This window comes from Acipenser ruthenus, chromosome 1 (assembly GCF_902713425.1).
Source record: "Acipenser ruthenus chromosome 1, fAciRut3.2 maternal haplotype, whole genome shotgun sequence".
Classification (NCBI taxonomy): domain Eukaryota; kingdom Metazoa; phylum Chordata; class Actinopteri; order Acipenseriformes; family Acipenseridae; genus Acipenser; species Acipenser ruthenus.
Genome location: NC_081189.1, coordinates 39,147,757 through 39,164,080, shown reverse-complemented (window position 1 = coordinate 39,164,080; position 16,324 = coordinate 39,147,757). Strand labels below are relative to the sequence as shown.

The window sequence follows — 16,324 nt, the reverse complement described above, 5'->3', positions numbered from 1 at the left end:
CACTAACTACAGGCAGGGGGGTGTATTTCAGTATCTACAGGCAATGAATTATTCTTTGATATCCATCATTCTAACAAGATTGTTAATTTATTTTTTAAGACTCAAGTAATGCTGTAAGTACTGAATTTCCAAAGTACAACTACAAACAAGATCAACAACTCCACCATTAAATAATCAAAATTGCTACAATATATTTTGGTTTGTTATATTTGAACTTTATTTGTATGTGAACTGTGGATCTAATTTAGAGGACTCCTTACCTTAGGCAGAAAAGGATGACACTTTCCAAACAAAACAAAGCAACTGGGATCTTGGGAGTTTTTAAAATATTTTTTATTTTGTTCTGAAAAAATCAGCTTTTCATTACCAATCATTTAGTCCTGGATATGGTCTGCTGAGAATTTTAAAAACAAAAAAGAAGACTGTTGTACAGGTTCAAAAGACTTTGAGCCCACTCAGTAGCATTGCATTCATCAATACAGCGTTATGTGGATTGCTTTGTAAAGACATCAAAAGTAATAACTGGAGCTGATTCGCAGATTATATAAAAGCAATGTTTCATTATGTCTGTTAGGGTAAAGGGGTTACAAAGTTAGCTTTTAGAGATGAACAAACAAAAAAACCATGAGTGAAAACCCTGATGCTGACGTACACCTTAAGATAGTAAAAGTCAGTTCAGATCTTGCGCTTCTTCCATTCCGGCTCCTTGTCTGCTTCCTCGTCATCCAATTCCTCTTCAGCAAACACAGGCTCTGGCTGGGTCCTGCCAAAGATTAAAAGAGTATTTTTTATTTTTTCAGACACTTCCCGAGTTGTTCAACCATTGAAAACCCGAGTGCGGATCTTGAAACCGAACTGGAATACTCCTGTTTCTTTCCACTAAAGAAAGTGTCCTATTAGGGCTATTCGGGGCAGTCAGACTGCCCTTAATGCTGTGTTAATGAGAATCTCAAATTTAACACTGAAAAGAAAAGTGAGGTTTTCAGGGTTTTTAGTATCAAACTCTGCCTTTCATATCAAAACTGCCTACGCCTTTTTCATGTGGAATAAACAAAATTCTGGATAGCATCCAATGTGTTTAAGGTAGTTTCCTACAGATGTTAGTGCTTGTTACATTAACAAAACACAACATTTGTTGGCATATGTCATCGACAATAATGGGAATGTCACGGCTTTTTGTACACATTTTATATATTTTTTTTCTATGTCATACTCTCTTCAGTTTATTACTGTACTTTGTGTGAAAACACCTCTCCACCATAATTTAGCTTTTCAGCCAGTACTGTGTCTGAAACCTGTTCAAAATGTTATATTTTGAAGGTTATTTAAAGACAAATTCCGATCAAAGAAAGTTTGGCACTTGAGAAACATTTTATATATAAACGTTTGTTTACAGGATAGTTTCATAAATATCCAACTTCATTCAATTCCTCAAGCAACTTCACAAAAAGACAACCCTACTATAACTAATCTAATAATAAGAAGTCGTACAAAAAAATTGATTGGTTAACTGGTCTGTGTTACTGAGTGTTGACTTCACTTGCAGTCGGATACTGTCTAATATTGTGAAAGACCAAGAATCACAAAAACACTGGACACTGGCACAGATTTAATAAACTGCAGTGAACCACAATAACTCATTCAGTCAGAAGACCCTTCCTAAGAATCACTGCACTTCTTGGGTGTAAGCTTATCATGATGCATGGATCAGTGTGGTAGCAACTAGATACCCTTAATTTACATAACCAGCATCGTGTCATGTGTACTGTAGATATGACACCACCTTCTCGGTTTTTGCACATACACTTGCTTACAAATAATGAATTCAAAATAATGAAATCAGCTTTCATTTTTTTTTTTTTTTTTAATTCAGGTTTTAATCAGTTACAACCTGTAATTTAAACCTAATACATAAAAAGGTGTTTAAACAGTTTTATCTGTTTTCATCATTACATTACATTAACCGGGTTGAGTAATCAACTGCTCCTGCAGACAAAATAGCCATTGCAACTTTTCAGAAAAAATACATCAATCAGTTAGTAGAAGATGATCATTTGCTTACAGCACACTAAGATCGCTCTGCCGATAACATCACACACAGCCAGGGCTCCTTTTCTTAAAGCAACATAAGCATATATGACAGAAAGACAATTATTCTTGGTGGTAAATCTCCCTCCCGACCTGTGAGGGCGCTAAGTAATGGGAACAGAGTACCCTGGACTGCTTGGCCTGACACTTCGTTCCGAGGGTTAAAAGGAAGTCGGTCATTTAGAAAAGGGGTGGCGCTTCGGTATATTAACTCATCGACCTGGAAGTGAAATGATGTGGCAGCCGCAGACTGGAGGAGCGGCTGCAATCGTTTATCAAGGGGTCATGAGTGACGGGATAAGTAGGGGTTGAAGCGACGTAATCTGTTCCTTCGTTTTGGTTATTGCAAAAGAACCCGGAAGGACCTAAGGATTTGTGTATATGTATCGTGAGTTTTTGTTTGTTTGTCTAATTGTGTCTTGTTATTATTGGACGGCTAACACATTCCGGAGCTGTCGCCAGAGGCCAGCACAAACACGGAACAGCACTGTACTTGTATCACGAAGTAACTGTATTTGCACCACGAGCACCAATTCACGCACTAACAGACTTGTGTTTGTGTTTTGTGTGGGTGTATAATAAATGGGACTATTATTTCGGGACAAACCCGGGGATTATAAATTAAGTAATACACGTTGCTGTATTACTTAACATAAATTTATTGTTTACTGTTTGTTTTGCCGTCAGGCACTGGACATAAAAATCATTAAACAAACTTTGCACCTGGGTTATAATGGTCTGTCTGTTCATTGATCACCTGCACACTGTTAACAACTTTGCCACAGCACATCATCAAAAAAATGTAATATATAGTAGAAACAATCCCAAAATTAACACAGCACCTATAATAGATTTTTCTAATATATAGGTAAATAAGTGTAAAGTAGATCAAAGACGTACGTCAGGAACATACATCCCCCGCTATGGCTGTAAATTCAAAATTAGAGCGATCAGTATGATGAAAAAGTTGTTGACCTAGGCCTATATCGACAGTAAGTAAGTATAGAATAAGTTTACTTATATTAAATGTTTCATCACAATAAATAAGTGGCTCTCCAGAACTGTGAAAAAATACAGCTTTAATTAATTTGTGTTTGCCTAATTGAGCTCACAGTAAAATAAGGATGTTGTATGATATGCACTTGGAACTCTTTTCCAAATTGTTCCACTGCAGAAAGACTTTCTATTTCCTTCACATACACAAAGCTAAACCTGGAGTCCAAGCATCTGCATGAAATGTTTTTCTGGAAATGTATAAATAGATCTGTTTATAGATGGATTAAAAAAAAAAAAAATCATTCTGGGACACAAGACTGCAACTACAGTATTTAGATGTTCTGAATTATGACAGAACAAACATAAACACCTGCTAAACCCACCCTCAGTGACTCATTCCGTCTCTTGCTCTCTCACACACATACTGAAGCCAAGATAAAAACTTTGTAGCAACTTAGCCTTTTGTTATGATGGCAAATAAGTGCTCTCATGAAATGAAAGGTGACGTATCAGGTCATATTGACTGTAGCCTTGGAGAACTGCATTAATGTTTATGTAACTGTGAAAACATACTGTAAACACACACAAAACAGTGCATTTCATATTTTATGTATTTATAAAATGAAAACTGAATAATAAAGTTACAGGTTACTATAAATGTTAATCATATAGAATGTCTTACAAAAAAAGCACACACAATAAAAAAATGTGTCCACTTTCCCAAATCATCTTTAAAAGTATAATTCACACTACAGACTCTAAAGTACAGTACTAATTATATTTGTATTACTAATTATACTATTACCACACTGGAAAGATGAGCCAATTAGCTTTTCTTCAAAACTCTAACCTACCTTCTCCTATTTAGAATTCACAAACTGTTACATTATATTGGCAACACAAAATCGTCTCTTGTATGAACTGTTTACTACAGTTACTAAGAAACCTCCATGGGGAGTGGATTGTGTTTCAACCACACTAGCTTGCATTAGCATTTTAATGCCTATCTTTGACATTAACTACAATATAATGTACTACCTTGTCTTCCCCTGCTTCAGTCAAATTAAAAGGGTTTATCCACACGTTTTTAAAAAAAAAGTTGTACATGACAGGTATTTTGTAAAGCAGCTCTCATGCAAGAGAATGATCCCCTTCTCAAAAACAAGGGTTTGCAAGTTTCAGTAATGTTAACACAGTAAAACCTGTCTAATCCAGCGCCTCTACATACTGGCATTCTGTATAATTCAGCATGATTTTTGGGCCCCGAGCAAATCTCTATTGAAATGAATGGAGTGATACCCTCTACAATCCAGAACCTGTCTTCTTGAATTCTGCCTAAAATCAATGTAAACCTGACTGTGTAATCCGGCACAGAGTTGTGTGATTTTAAACTTTAAAATGAGTATTTAAACAAGACAAAAACAAAACGTTGTGTAAATACTCGCATGTCTCGCCGACAACACTCTCAATTGTGCAGTTGTTGAACAGCAAATAAAATGTCTAAACGTCCACATGATGATGTAGCTCTTGAAAGAAAATGTGTTCTTATCACCAAACCCAAAATTCAAAATCACAAGGCCAATCATTTCAGACATTCTGAAATGAAAACATGCCTACTTAAAGCACCACAGAGAAAACCTGAATGTAGCAGAAAGCACCTGAATCCCACATGCAGGTACACTACAAGTACAGTCACACATTTTTTTAATTGTTTTATTTTCTTAAACAGTCACACTTTCATGTTACCTTTTTTTTAGGTACAGTATTAGATTTTTTAAAGTAACTCTGTAATCCAACACATATCATTTTAAACATTTTGTGGTTTGTTTTTCAAATGAAAAACTTCTCTTCAAAGCCTGCTCTATTTTCACCCACAGACTATGCTTATTTAACACTTTTGAAATGACACATTTGTCTCAAAAGTAGTCAACCTGCTAAAACATAATTAACTTTTTTTTTTTTTTTTAACTTTACAACACGCTCCACCATCACAAATATACATCTTCAAAGCCTAATTACGGTCACTTATTTTTTTCTTTACCCTGAACTGCCTGCTCAAAGTTCACAATTGTCTTTACTGTATCACAAGATCCAAGGGTCACATTCCATTTAATTGCTTGTTACTCATCTGTTCTGATTCATGTACAAAGCATAAAGATGCCTTCAGGCCCAAGTGAAAATGTGAGGGGGGAATCCTTTGTATTGGCAAGTCACAAGAATGTGAGTGTGGACCGCAGACTACTGGCGCTGTGCCCACAATTTCCAAAAAAAAGAGGAAACCTCAAAGACCTGTGCCAGCAGCTTGATAATCTGACTGCTTCTGAACCTTAACCTTTTTGAATCAGGCTGAAATGACTAAGACAGTTACTACATGCTTTCTTCTTCAAGCGTTCAAGCATCAAAAGACCCCAAAAAGAAGCCTTTAAAAAAGACAAAAGGGTAGATATGAAACAGAATAATATGCATGAATACTGTTCTGCTGTAATACAAAAAAAAATAGCATACCTTCTATCAAATACTTCACCTTCACACCTACATACCTATTCCAATATTTAAAAGAAATAGCAGCTGAACTCACAAAGGCATCAGCTGAAACACTGATCTACTATGTAGGTCAGAATATATTACCACACAATAATATGTCTCAAGTTGGTTTTGAGCCGTAATGCAAGAGTGGCACAGCCACTGACCCATATTATTATTTTATGTATTCTATGTTTCTTACTTTGTTTTGCTGAGACAGTTTGTTTTGTTTCTGTAAACTACAATGGGCTGCTGTAGAAAATGCTGCATTCACAGTTATGCAACGGTGTTAAGAATGATTCGGAGAGAACTTGGTTCAAAGTCGTCCCCATTTTTTTTTTATGACAAGACGAAATTCTCACGTTTCTCCCACTGAACTCAAATACGACTTTGTGAGGTTTATGTGAGTAATTACTTAAAAATATGGTGGCTGTTGACATTAAGCGTCACTGTCTGCACACTGAAGAAGGTGATGACGGAGGAAGGAGTATTAGTGATAGGATAAATGTAAACAGTAGCCTAGTCTGTTGAAAAGATGTGAATCTGTGTAGCGTAGCGGTTATGTAGTTGGCGTGAAAGTATAACTAGTTAGTGTTCAAATCCTGCCTTTATATATATATATATATATATACACACACACACACACACACACACACAGTATATATTGTATATAAAAGTACATGTAGTTTTTTTTTATAACTTATACCTAACTACTGAAAGTCTTTTTTTTCGTGCCCCTAGGCTTGAATGGAACTGGAGGTCATGTTCTAGTTCAAGTGGCCATGAGCTGTGATAGAGGTCGTGTAAAACAGTCGGGGCCACATTGGGGAGTCTATTCACTGAAAAGACAAATCCAATGTGGTTGACAGTGTATAGTGAAAGAATTACCAGTACGTAGAGTTAGGCAAAAGTCACCAGATGTTATTTAGAAGTCTTGACTGCAAAAATGAAGAACAATTTTCTTATTAGTCTCACAAGCGTGTTTAGTGAGAAAAAATCTGGCTCCCAAGTAGGTATACTTTTCCTAATTTTTCTTACATATTTTTGTTGAATCAGGCATTGTGGTAAAGGGTTAATAGTTTGAATGCAACCATATCACAGGGGTAGTGTAAATAAAGCAGAATAAACCTGGTACAGTGTGTCTAGCGTCTATTCTCCAACTCTGTTCATGAGATCAACAAATATGCAGATGAAGCTCACATTTATAGGAGATAAAGAGCTACTGCTCACATGATGTAAAAAGCCTATAGTACTTAATGCAATCCCTCAATGGATTATAATAGTAAATCATTGTCTTCTTCCTGTCTGTCACTCTTACGCAGACTTTCATTACAGTACTATTAATGTGGTTGTCAGGAGCCATCAAGCCGGCACGATGTTGGCTAAGATTTAGTCTCTCTCACACACAAAGCCCTATCTGACAAGTAAACCAATAACCCTCCCTCCCTTCCTTCCTTACATTTGCTGCCAGTTTTTCCCCTTTCAGCTACAGCTTTAAACAAGAAACTGTAACTGTATCCACCCACTGTAAACTGCAGCCAAGCTTCTGAAATAGCAGCACTCTTTAAACTTTCATGACTATTACAGTGCAGGTGTCAGGGATGTAACCTGAGAAACAAACAATGAGGTTAATGGACCAGGATCTTACTGGGTTACCTCTGTGTCAAAGGTGCAGAGCTATTACCTGCATATTTTGCTGATAAATTGATAAGACAGTAAGCGACAGTATTGTTCTTTAAATAAGAACATTCAGAAAATGTTCACATAAGCAAATATTAGAATTGCTTAATTGTATCATTATTTAAAACAAAAACAAAAGTCCCCAGGCTCCAAAAAAGGTAGCGCATCAAGAATGCTATTCATCTAATACCCAAAGCTGCTCCTTATGGGATAAGTTAGTATTCAAATTAAGTAAAAAGCAACAAGCATGTGAGTGTGTGTGTTGTAACAACCACTGTTAAAACGCATGCCATTTTAAAACACAATATTTTATGTTTTGAAATGTTGGTACATTTTTTGCCAAACCCATGGACCACCCTTGGTCTCCTTTTGCCAGGCTTGTTTAACAAACCCTGTCCAACCAATCCAGTGGTTATGTAAGAAATAACCCACTCCAGGGTGTGCTGTAAGACATTTCTTACCGCACGCCCTGGGTGTGTTGTGAGGCACGAGGCTGCAGGCCGAGTCCCTTCAACCACCCAGGAAGAGTGGTAAAAATTGTCTTACAGCACACCCTGGAGTGGGTTATTTTGCTTATAAAATGGATACATTTTTTTTTTTTTAATAATTACACAAACTAGCTTTTTTAAGGAAAAAGGAAGAAATATATTATGCATCCTTCCACTGAGAAAAAATAGTCCCTGAAGACTTTGATTGTAACATACAGTACTGTGCAAAAGTTTTCGGCAGGTGTGAAAAAATACTGTAAAGTAAGAATGCTTTCAAAAATAGACATGTTAATAGTTTATATTTATCAATTGACAAAATGCAAAGTGAGTGAACAGAAGAAAAATCTACATCAAATCAATATTTGGTGTGACCACCCTTTGCCTTCAAAACAGCATCAATTCTTCTTGGTACACTTGCACACAGTTTTTGAAGGAACTCGGCAGGTAGGTTGGCCCAAACATCTTGGAGAACTAACCACAGTTCTTCTGTGGATTTAGGCAGCCTCAGTTGCTTCTCTCTCTTCATGTAATCCCAGACAGACTCGATGATGCTGAGATCAGGGCTCTGTGGGGGCCATACCATCACTTCCAGGACTCCTTGTTCTTCTTTACGCTGAAGATAGGTCTTAATGACTTTCGCTGTATGTTTGGGGTCGTTGTCATGCTGCAGAATAAATTTGGGGCCAATCAGATGCCTCCCTGATGGTACTGAATGATGGATAAGTATCTGCCTGTACTTCTCAGCATTGAGGAGACCATTAATTCTGACCAAATCCCCAACTCCATTTGCAGAAATGCAGCCCCAAACTTGCAAGGAACCTCCACCATGCTTCACTGTTGCCTGCAGACACTCATTCGTGTACCGCTCTCCAGCTCTTCGGCGAACAAACTGCCTTCTGCTACAGTCAAATATTGAAAAATTTTGACTCATCAGTCCAGAGCACCTGCTGCCATTTTTCTGCACCCCAGTTCCTGTGTTTTCGTGCATAGTTGAGTCGCTTGGTCTTGTTTCCACGTCGGAGGTATGGCTTTTTGGCCGCAAGTCTTCCATGAAGGCCACTTCTGACCAGACTTCTCCGGACAGTAGATGGGTGTACCAGGGTCCCACTGTTTTCTGCCAATTCTGAGCTGATGGCACTGCTGGACATCTTCCGATTGCGAAGGGAAGTAAGCATGATGTGTCTTTCATCTGCTGCAGTAAGTTTCCTTGGCCGACCACTGCGTCTACGGTCCTCAACGTTGCCCGTTTCTTTGTGCTTCTTCAAAAGAGCTTTGACAGCACATCTGGAAACCCCTGTCTGCCTTGAAATTTCTGCCTGGGAGAGACCTTGCTGATGCAGTATAACTACCTTGTGTCTTGTTGCTGTGCTCAGTCTTGCCATGGTGTATGACTTTTGACAGTAAACTGTCTTCAGCAACCTCACCTTGTTAGCTGAGTTTGGCTGTTCCTCACCCAGTTTTATTCTTCCTACACAGCAGTTTCTGTTTCAGTTAATGATTGTGTTTCAACCTACATATTGAATTGATGATCATTAGCACCTGTTTGGTATAATTGTTTAATCATACACCTGACTATATGCCTTACAAAATCCCTGACTCTGTGCAAGTGTACCTAGAAGAATTGATGCTGTTTTGAAGGCAAAGAGTGGTCACACCAAATATGGATTTGATTTAGATTTTTCTTCTGTTCACTCACTTTGCATTTAGTTAATTGATAAATATAATCTATTAACATGTCTATTTTTGAAAGCATTCTTACTTTACAGCATTTTTTCACACCTGCCTAAAACTTTTGCACAGTACTGTATATTTTGTACTTTTTTTATTTTTATTTTCCATAAACATTACATTGATGGCCGGTAACTGGCACAATTTCCCTAGATGGTAAACCAGCATTAGATGATATGTGGAATAAACGACTTCCGTGTCAGTTTGTGAGCACAATAGAATTCTATACCAAACCCGAACTTGTTTAAAAGCCCAACGGTTGTGTCAGCTGAGAGCAGGAGAGATTTTAATTTTGTTTTAAATATGGTTCTGAAATCGTAGGGTAGAAGTGAGAGTATCTTATGTCTAATTTAAAAATCGCACACTCACTACTCAGTTTTATAAGGCGATATTTAGTTTAACAAGTAGATGCCGCTGCTGCATATACAGTATATTACACGCTGAATGAGACTTAAGTGGTGATTTCACAGATAGCTTTTGAATAGTGTTACTGCTACTGCTTGCCTCAGAGTTTTCTTTGTTCTGTTCTCTGACTAAATAAATACCACAGTATATTTGCCAATTTTTCTGTAATTCTTAGTGACATACATGAAAAAAAAGGTTGTTGAGTGATTTAAATGCTGTTTCAGTTGTATGTTGACATTTTTACCTGCAGAAACACTCTTTAGGTAATTGTTACTATTAAGGCATGGTAATATTAATAGATCAGGTAAGACAATTATTACTGCACGGTCATGTGATCTTGTTCAGCCAATCACAGCACTTAATTTATCCAAGCCATTTTATAATTTACTGTATACAACAATGGAACTGACTGCCCCAGTTACTACTATTGGATTCCAAGGAATATGCTGTATGATGAACAAATCCATCATCATAAAGGTTTACACTTTTTAAACTGCCACTCAGCTTAGACTCACTCAGAATTAAACTTTCAAAAGATCGTGAGTAGAATATGATTTCAAAATAATAATAATAAAAAGAGATATTACCCAGATACTGTTAACTGTTTTTTGGAAAAAAAAAAAAACTAATACACAATGCAGTTGAAATACACACATTTTCACTTCCCTGGTCTCCAGTTCCTTTATCAAAACAGTGTCCAATACAATGTTTTACTTTCAGTTCAGTCAAGGATTCCACTATCCACTGGTGTTGACACAATTCACATCCTGTTTAAAAAAAAAACTGAATGCACTATTAATGTGTGTTAATGCATTTGGGGGTCGGTTATTTGCTTGTAAACTCAACCAGCCATAAGCTTATTGTTTTATCAAAGGCGCAAGTTTACCTGGTATATGCAGGTGCAACCCAGTATGGGTTCTCGGAGGCTTCCTTTGCATGGCGCAGTATAGCCTCTCGGGGGTTGCTGTCATCGGTTTTATCCAGGGCTATGTTCTTCACAATAAATGAGGATAAAGTGCCGCCATGCATTGCCACACGCCCACCACGACCTGTTTGTGGAGAAAGTTATCACAGAAAATTGAACATCTGATCCCCTACTGTTTAGCTTATAACTAGGGCTTCTGATTTTTCAGTTTTAACCAATAAACGATAAAACATCCCCCCCCCACCGATACAAAAAAGAAATTGGTGTATAGCCAATAAACACCTGAAATGGTTATTACTCAATTCACTTTGACTTCACCCCTTTCCCATTAACAAAAAACAGAAAAACAAACTACCTTTTCCAGTGCAGTTGGGCAATGTCCCTCCTTCCTGAGTTGTATCTATCATTGATTCGTTCTGAATACTTTAAACTCACCCCAACTACAGGGTGATAGCAAATTCCTACGTTTCTATTGCCGACTCCACTTGCGAGATTTAAAACATGATTACAATTAGGAATCGAGGCTTGTTCGCGGGATATAAAGCTGTATTATAGTTAACATACAGAGAATTTAAAACAGAACTGCAAATTGTGGTGAAATGTAAAAAAATGCCTATACACAAAAACTCCAGAAGAATGTGCCCGTGACCATAAGGATTTAATTGTGGAAGACAGCAAAGGAAAAAGGGTACAAATAACGTGCAAGTACTGTCAAGTTACTATACATATTTTGGCAGAAAAAAACAGCCAAGCATTTTGGAAGGTACCCAAAAACAATAATTTTATACAGTAAATAAAAAGACATGTAATTTAAGACTCGAACTGAAAAAGCTCTACCTTTCACCACAAAGTGGGTAAAGAGATTAGCCTCAACAAACACTTTATTGTATGAGTAACATGATTTATACAAAATCATTTGTGATTTAAAGGTATAGCATTAATAAAAGGATATCCTAACTAACTCTAGGAGATAAGAGCATTATAGTCAAACATAGCAGCCAGTTTCACTTCATTTGAACTGCTAATACTGTTGCCTTGTTGTACATTGTGTTTCATTCATTCATAGTATCTGCTACTTACTATTACAGCAACACCTACTGTACCCTCGCGTACCACACTCTCATAAGAACTATGTTGTCTGAATAATTCACAGCATTTCCAATGTGAATGCAAGTAAAAACACAGATTGGCATATGACTTGGTGGTCCGGGCAAAATGTACTTGTGATCCGGATTTGGACCGGAGTCCACCTATTGAGTACCCCTGGTATATACCATCAATATTTGCAGATCCCCCTCCCCCATTACCTGAAAAAACAGCAAACACTTACACATGGCATTTCACATGGTAAAGTGCAGTTACCTGGCCCTGAGACTGGAGGTTCAGGTTTATGGGATTTCATTGGATCCAGTCTGTCCTTTTCCAGCTGTTTCCTTGTGCTGCGCTGCCGAGCTTCCCGGAACATTGGTAGTGCATGAGCTGGAATACAAAAGCACTTTAAAAACGAGCAGCCTTTGAATTAAGACCCCCCTCTGTAGGCTATTTTTGCATCTTTATATATATACCCCTCCCCCCCAAACCAAAAAACTAAAGTTTTGTTTAAAAATAAAAGAAAGTCATAATCTACAAATATCTATAAAAAATAAGCCTCGATTAAATAATGATTTCCTGATACGAAAACTGTAGATTTTCTTATCCCATGTGTGTATGCTAAGGACATAGCTATATCAAATGAGGTAGTATTATTTTAAAAGGTGAAGGACATCCACAGTGTCATTTTTGTCCATATTCCAAATTTACAAGTTCTGTTGCTGTAACAGATTTAATAAGAAGTTTTAGTTTAAGCTACTTTATGCTTTTGGGGGCAAACAGGTTGTTAAAGGTATATCAAATATGGGACATGGTAAAACAGATGTCTGATTTACTCTACCGCTTCAGATGCTGCAAGCTTGGAAAGTCTAATAAAGAAGGCAGCGGCATCTAGGAAAGACTGAAGATTGCCAGCAAACACAGCTGATTTTAAGCATTCACCTGAAAAGAAAGGCTTGTATATCTTGACTCACTGCACTGTTAAAGCTGTTAGACATGTCAACCACTTTCTGGATTGATGAATCTTCTTTCAATAGATGGAATATAAATGCTGCAATTAAACTTGACACAGCTTCATTCTTGCTATACTATATTATAGAAACCTAGTTTTCTCTTTTTTTTACCCTCCAACATTAGAGATGTTAAAGCACATTCCTTATTGCAGAAAAAAGGACTCTACAGCAACAGTGATTGAAACTGCATGATCATCAGGTTTTTTTTGACATCTGAATTGTCTTCCTTTCAAAGCCTGTTCAGGGCTCCCTACTCCCAGAACCAAATCCAACATTGAGCCAAGAAACTAATCAGTCTGCAGCGGAGCTTCATTTTGTGCAAGGATGAACACTACAGGAGTCGAGTTACAGAGATCTGCAACACCCAGATGGGGGTTCCAAAGGCATTGTGCTTCTACCCAGTTTCAAAGGCAGGTGGTACTGAATCTCACTGACAATACGTAACAAGCTCCCAATTCAATAATGCAGTCCCACAGTTTTAATCACTATACAATGGATAATTTTGGAGAAACATTTCTATCCAACCTTTTGAGAGCATGGATGAAGACAAACTAAAAAAATAATCGTTTTGCATACAAAAAGATGAGACTTAAGGCTGGAAGATGCTAAAAAATGTGCATGCCTTGGCAATATAAAACAACCCATAGTTGGGATGATGAAAAACATACTGACCAATCCACAAATACTTTTTTTTTTTTTTTTATAATTTTAGTCGTTGCCAATTAGTTTTTATTATTTTCTCCCTAATTTGAATTGCCCAATTCATTTTTAGGCTCAGCTCACCACTACCACCCCTGCGCTGACTCGGGAGGGGTGAAGATAAACACACGCTGTCCTCCGAAGTGTGTGCCGTCAACCGCCCGCTTTTTTACACTCTGCAGACTCACCGTGCAGTCGCCTCAGAGCTACAGCGTCGGAGGACAACGCAGCTCTGGGCATCTTACAGGCAAGCCCGCAGGCGCCCGGCCAGACTACAGGGGTCGCTGGTGCGCGGTGAGCCGAGGACACCCTGGCCGACCTAACCCTCCCTCCCACCGGGCGACGCTCGGCCAATTGAGCGCCGCCCCCTGGGAGCTCCTGTCCACGGTCGGCTGTGGAATAGCCTGGACTCGAACTCGCGACGTCCAGGCTATAGAGCGCATCCTGTACTCTAGCGAGTGCTTTTACTGGATGCGCCACTCGGGAGCCCTCACAAACACATATTTGAATGCGAAACAAAGTAGCTTGCTATAGTCTAAAGTTCTGTATTACTGCATACCCAGCCCATTCGACCTAGTGTCCTACATCTCCTATACAAATAGGGTTGCAGAAAGAAATCAGACCACATTACAAAACTGCTGTTTACTTTGTACCTTTTCAGTTTTACTGTTGTACAGTGCCTTGAGATGCTTTGATGAAAAGCAATGTCTATGTAACTGTATTGCATAAGCAGCTGTCATTTCCTTTTTTTTTGTAGCAGTATTTGGGGTGGGTGGGTACATACACTGACAGATTGGTTAGAATTTGTGAGCATTTAAGGCATTAGTACACGGCTAGGCTGGATGAATTATGGCAGTCCCTGGCAGCACATTTCTCTGAAAGTGGTAAATTTAAGACCCTTCAGTTCCTAACACAGTGGACGAGGGAGGCTATTGTAGTGGTATGTGTGGTGCAAAAAGCAGTCAATGGTTAAGTGCTAAAAGCACAGCTGTGATAGAAGACCATACTTCACAGGTTTGTCAAAAGGGTTTAACACCAAACACACTGCAGCCGTTGCAGCTTTAAACAGAGTAATGGGATAGGAAATAAATAAGCCATTGCTACATCTGACAAACCTAAAGTATGAGGTCATTTTAAAAATCTGCTGGGGCACTGAATGAATAGACACAATCAGACTCTTACTTGTATCACAGAGTGACAAAGCTGCAATTAATTTTCCACACAGGCGGCTTGTTGCTTTTACACTGCTAATTGTTTACAGGAGCAGCACTAGATGGGGTTTGTTAGGAACTGTCAATAAGCCACTTCTACAGTACATTAAATAAAAAGGTTACTGGAAACAGAATGTTTGCAATCATTCTATTTTCTAGTACATACACATTTTCCATTGTGAGGACAAGAGCAATGCAGTGTTTTTGGATAAACAGAATTCTTAAGCCTTTAATTTAAAATATAAATACTAGAATTAATGGACCTTATATACATTAAGCTGTGTCTTTCAGTATACAGGGCTTGTCAATGTGCTGGCTTTTCCGCTTCTCTTATTTGCCGGTCTAGAAAATGCCCCTTCAGATTAAATGTGCATGCAATAGGAAAACAGTAAGTAATTTAGGAGTAAAAGTAAAATATGAAACAGGTGTGTGATTATATGTTCATATGTTGACCTTAATAAACCAAATTAGTCATGTCTTATTATTATAGCACAAAGGAAAATAAGGCCAAATAGCTATACTTTTCTGATGCAAAACCAAAGGGAGTATTACATCAGAGAGCATAACATTTTTGTATTGTATTTTTATCTTGCTCCTAATTGTATTATTACTTGTACTGTGAATCTTGAAATGTATTTTTGTTTCCGACTGTAAGTCGCCCTGGATAAGGGAGTCTGCTAAGAAATAAATAATAATAATAAATAATAAATTATTGGCTTTTAAATGTCAAAATCAAAACTAGGAGATTAATATTGATATGCAAAATTCAACCAAAGAAGGACACTCAGCATCATACATAATGATACGAAAGACTGACCATTCTGCATGATTAAACAGACAGCTGTATTTAGAGTACGCTCCCAAGACCAAAAAAAGCAATACAAAGCAGTAAGCAGGCACTAAGATAAATGGTTTACAGAACTAACCAGTGACACTTGGTAAGGCACCTGCCTTTAAGGTCATATGTATTGGATTGAATTTGACTGAGGTCAGTTTAATCAATCATTTCCACCTTAGGGATTAAAGATAACTATGCTAGTGTATAAAATCCAATTAAAAAAAAAACATCACTAATGGCACTAATTGCCATCTAATTCAGTCATTGTGGAGAATGCTGAACAAGTGAAAGTACAGTTATGTAAGGGATCGTAAAAAGGGCATAGTGGTTTCATGGTCAAAACTAGGAGTAGATTCTGTTTGAGTTGCCTTACTAGCACATATCCGACCAACACACACCCAACCTGTAAATCTGGATTTAAAAAAAATGGAGCTTTATGGAAATTAAGATTATAGGGATGCTTCATATCATCAACATTTCCTAATATTCATTTGTTTATAATAATGCTTGGTATGATTCTCTATTAATTGTTTTTGCTTAGATCATTACAAACAATTGCAGCAAAATTGTTGCTTAAAAGACCCCTCAAGATGGTGAAAAAGTGAGGTGGGGAAATATTAGTGTTGCGCTGTTGACTGAGC

At 37.7% G+C, this 16,324-nt stretch overlaps 1 protein-coding gene across 1 annotated transcript in view; it reads right to left on the bottom strand.

The window, feature by feature from the left end:
* Positions 1-316: 316 nt before the first annotated feature.
* Positions 317-16,324, bottom strand: part of LOC117420669 (WD repeat-containing protein 70-like) — a 130,473-nt gene continuing 114,465 nt past the window's right edge. Inside the window, exons 17-19 of the mRNA XM_034034191.3 lie at positions 12,196-12,312; positions 10,795-10,957; positions 317-763 (exon numbers count right to left, since the gene is read on the bottom strand). Coding sequence (XP_033890082.2) covers positions 676-763; positions 10,795-10,957; positions 12,196-12,312 — 368 coding nt within the window. The 3' untranslated portion in view covers positions 317-675. The remainder of the gene's footprint in view (positions 764-10,794; positions 10,958-12,195; positions 12,313-16,324) is intronic.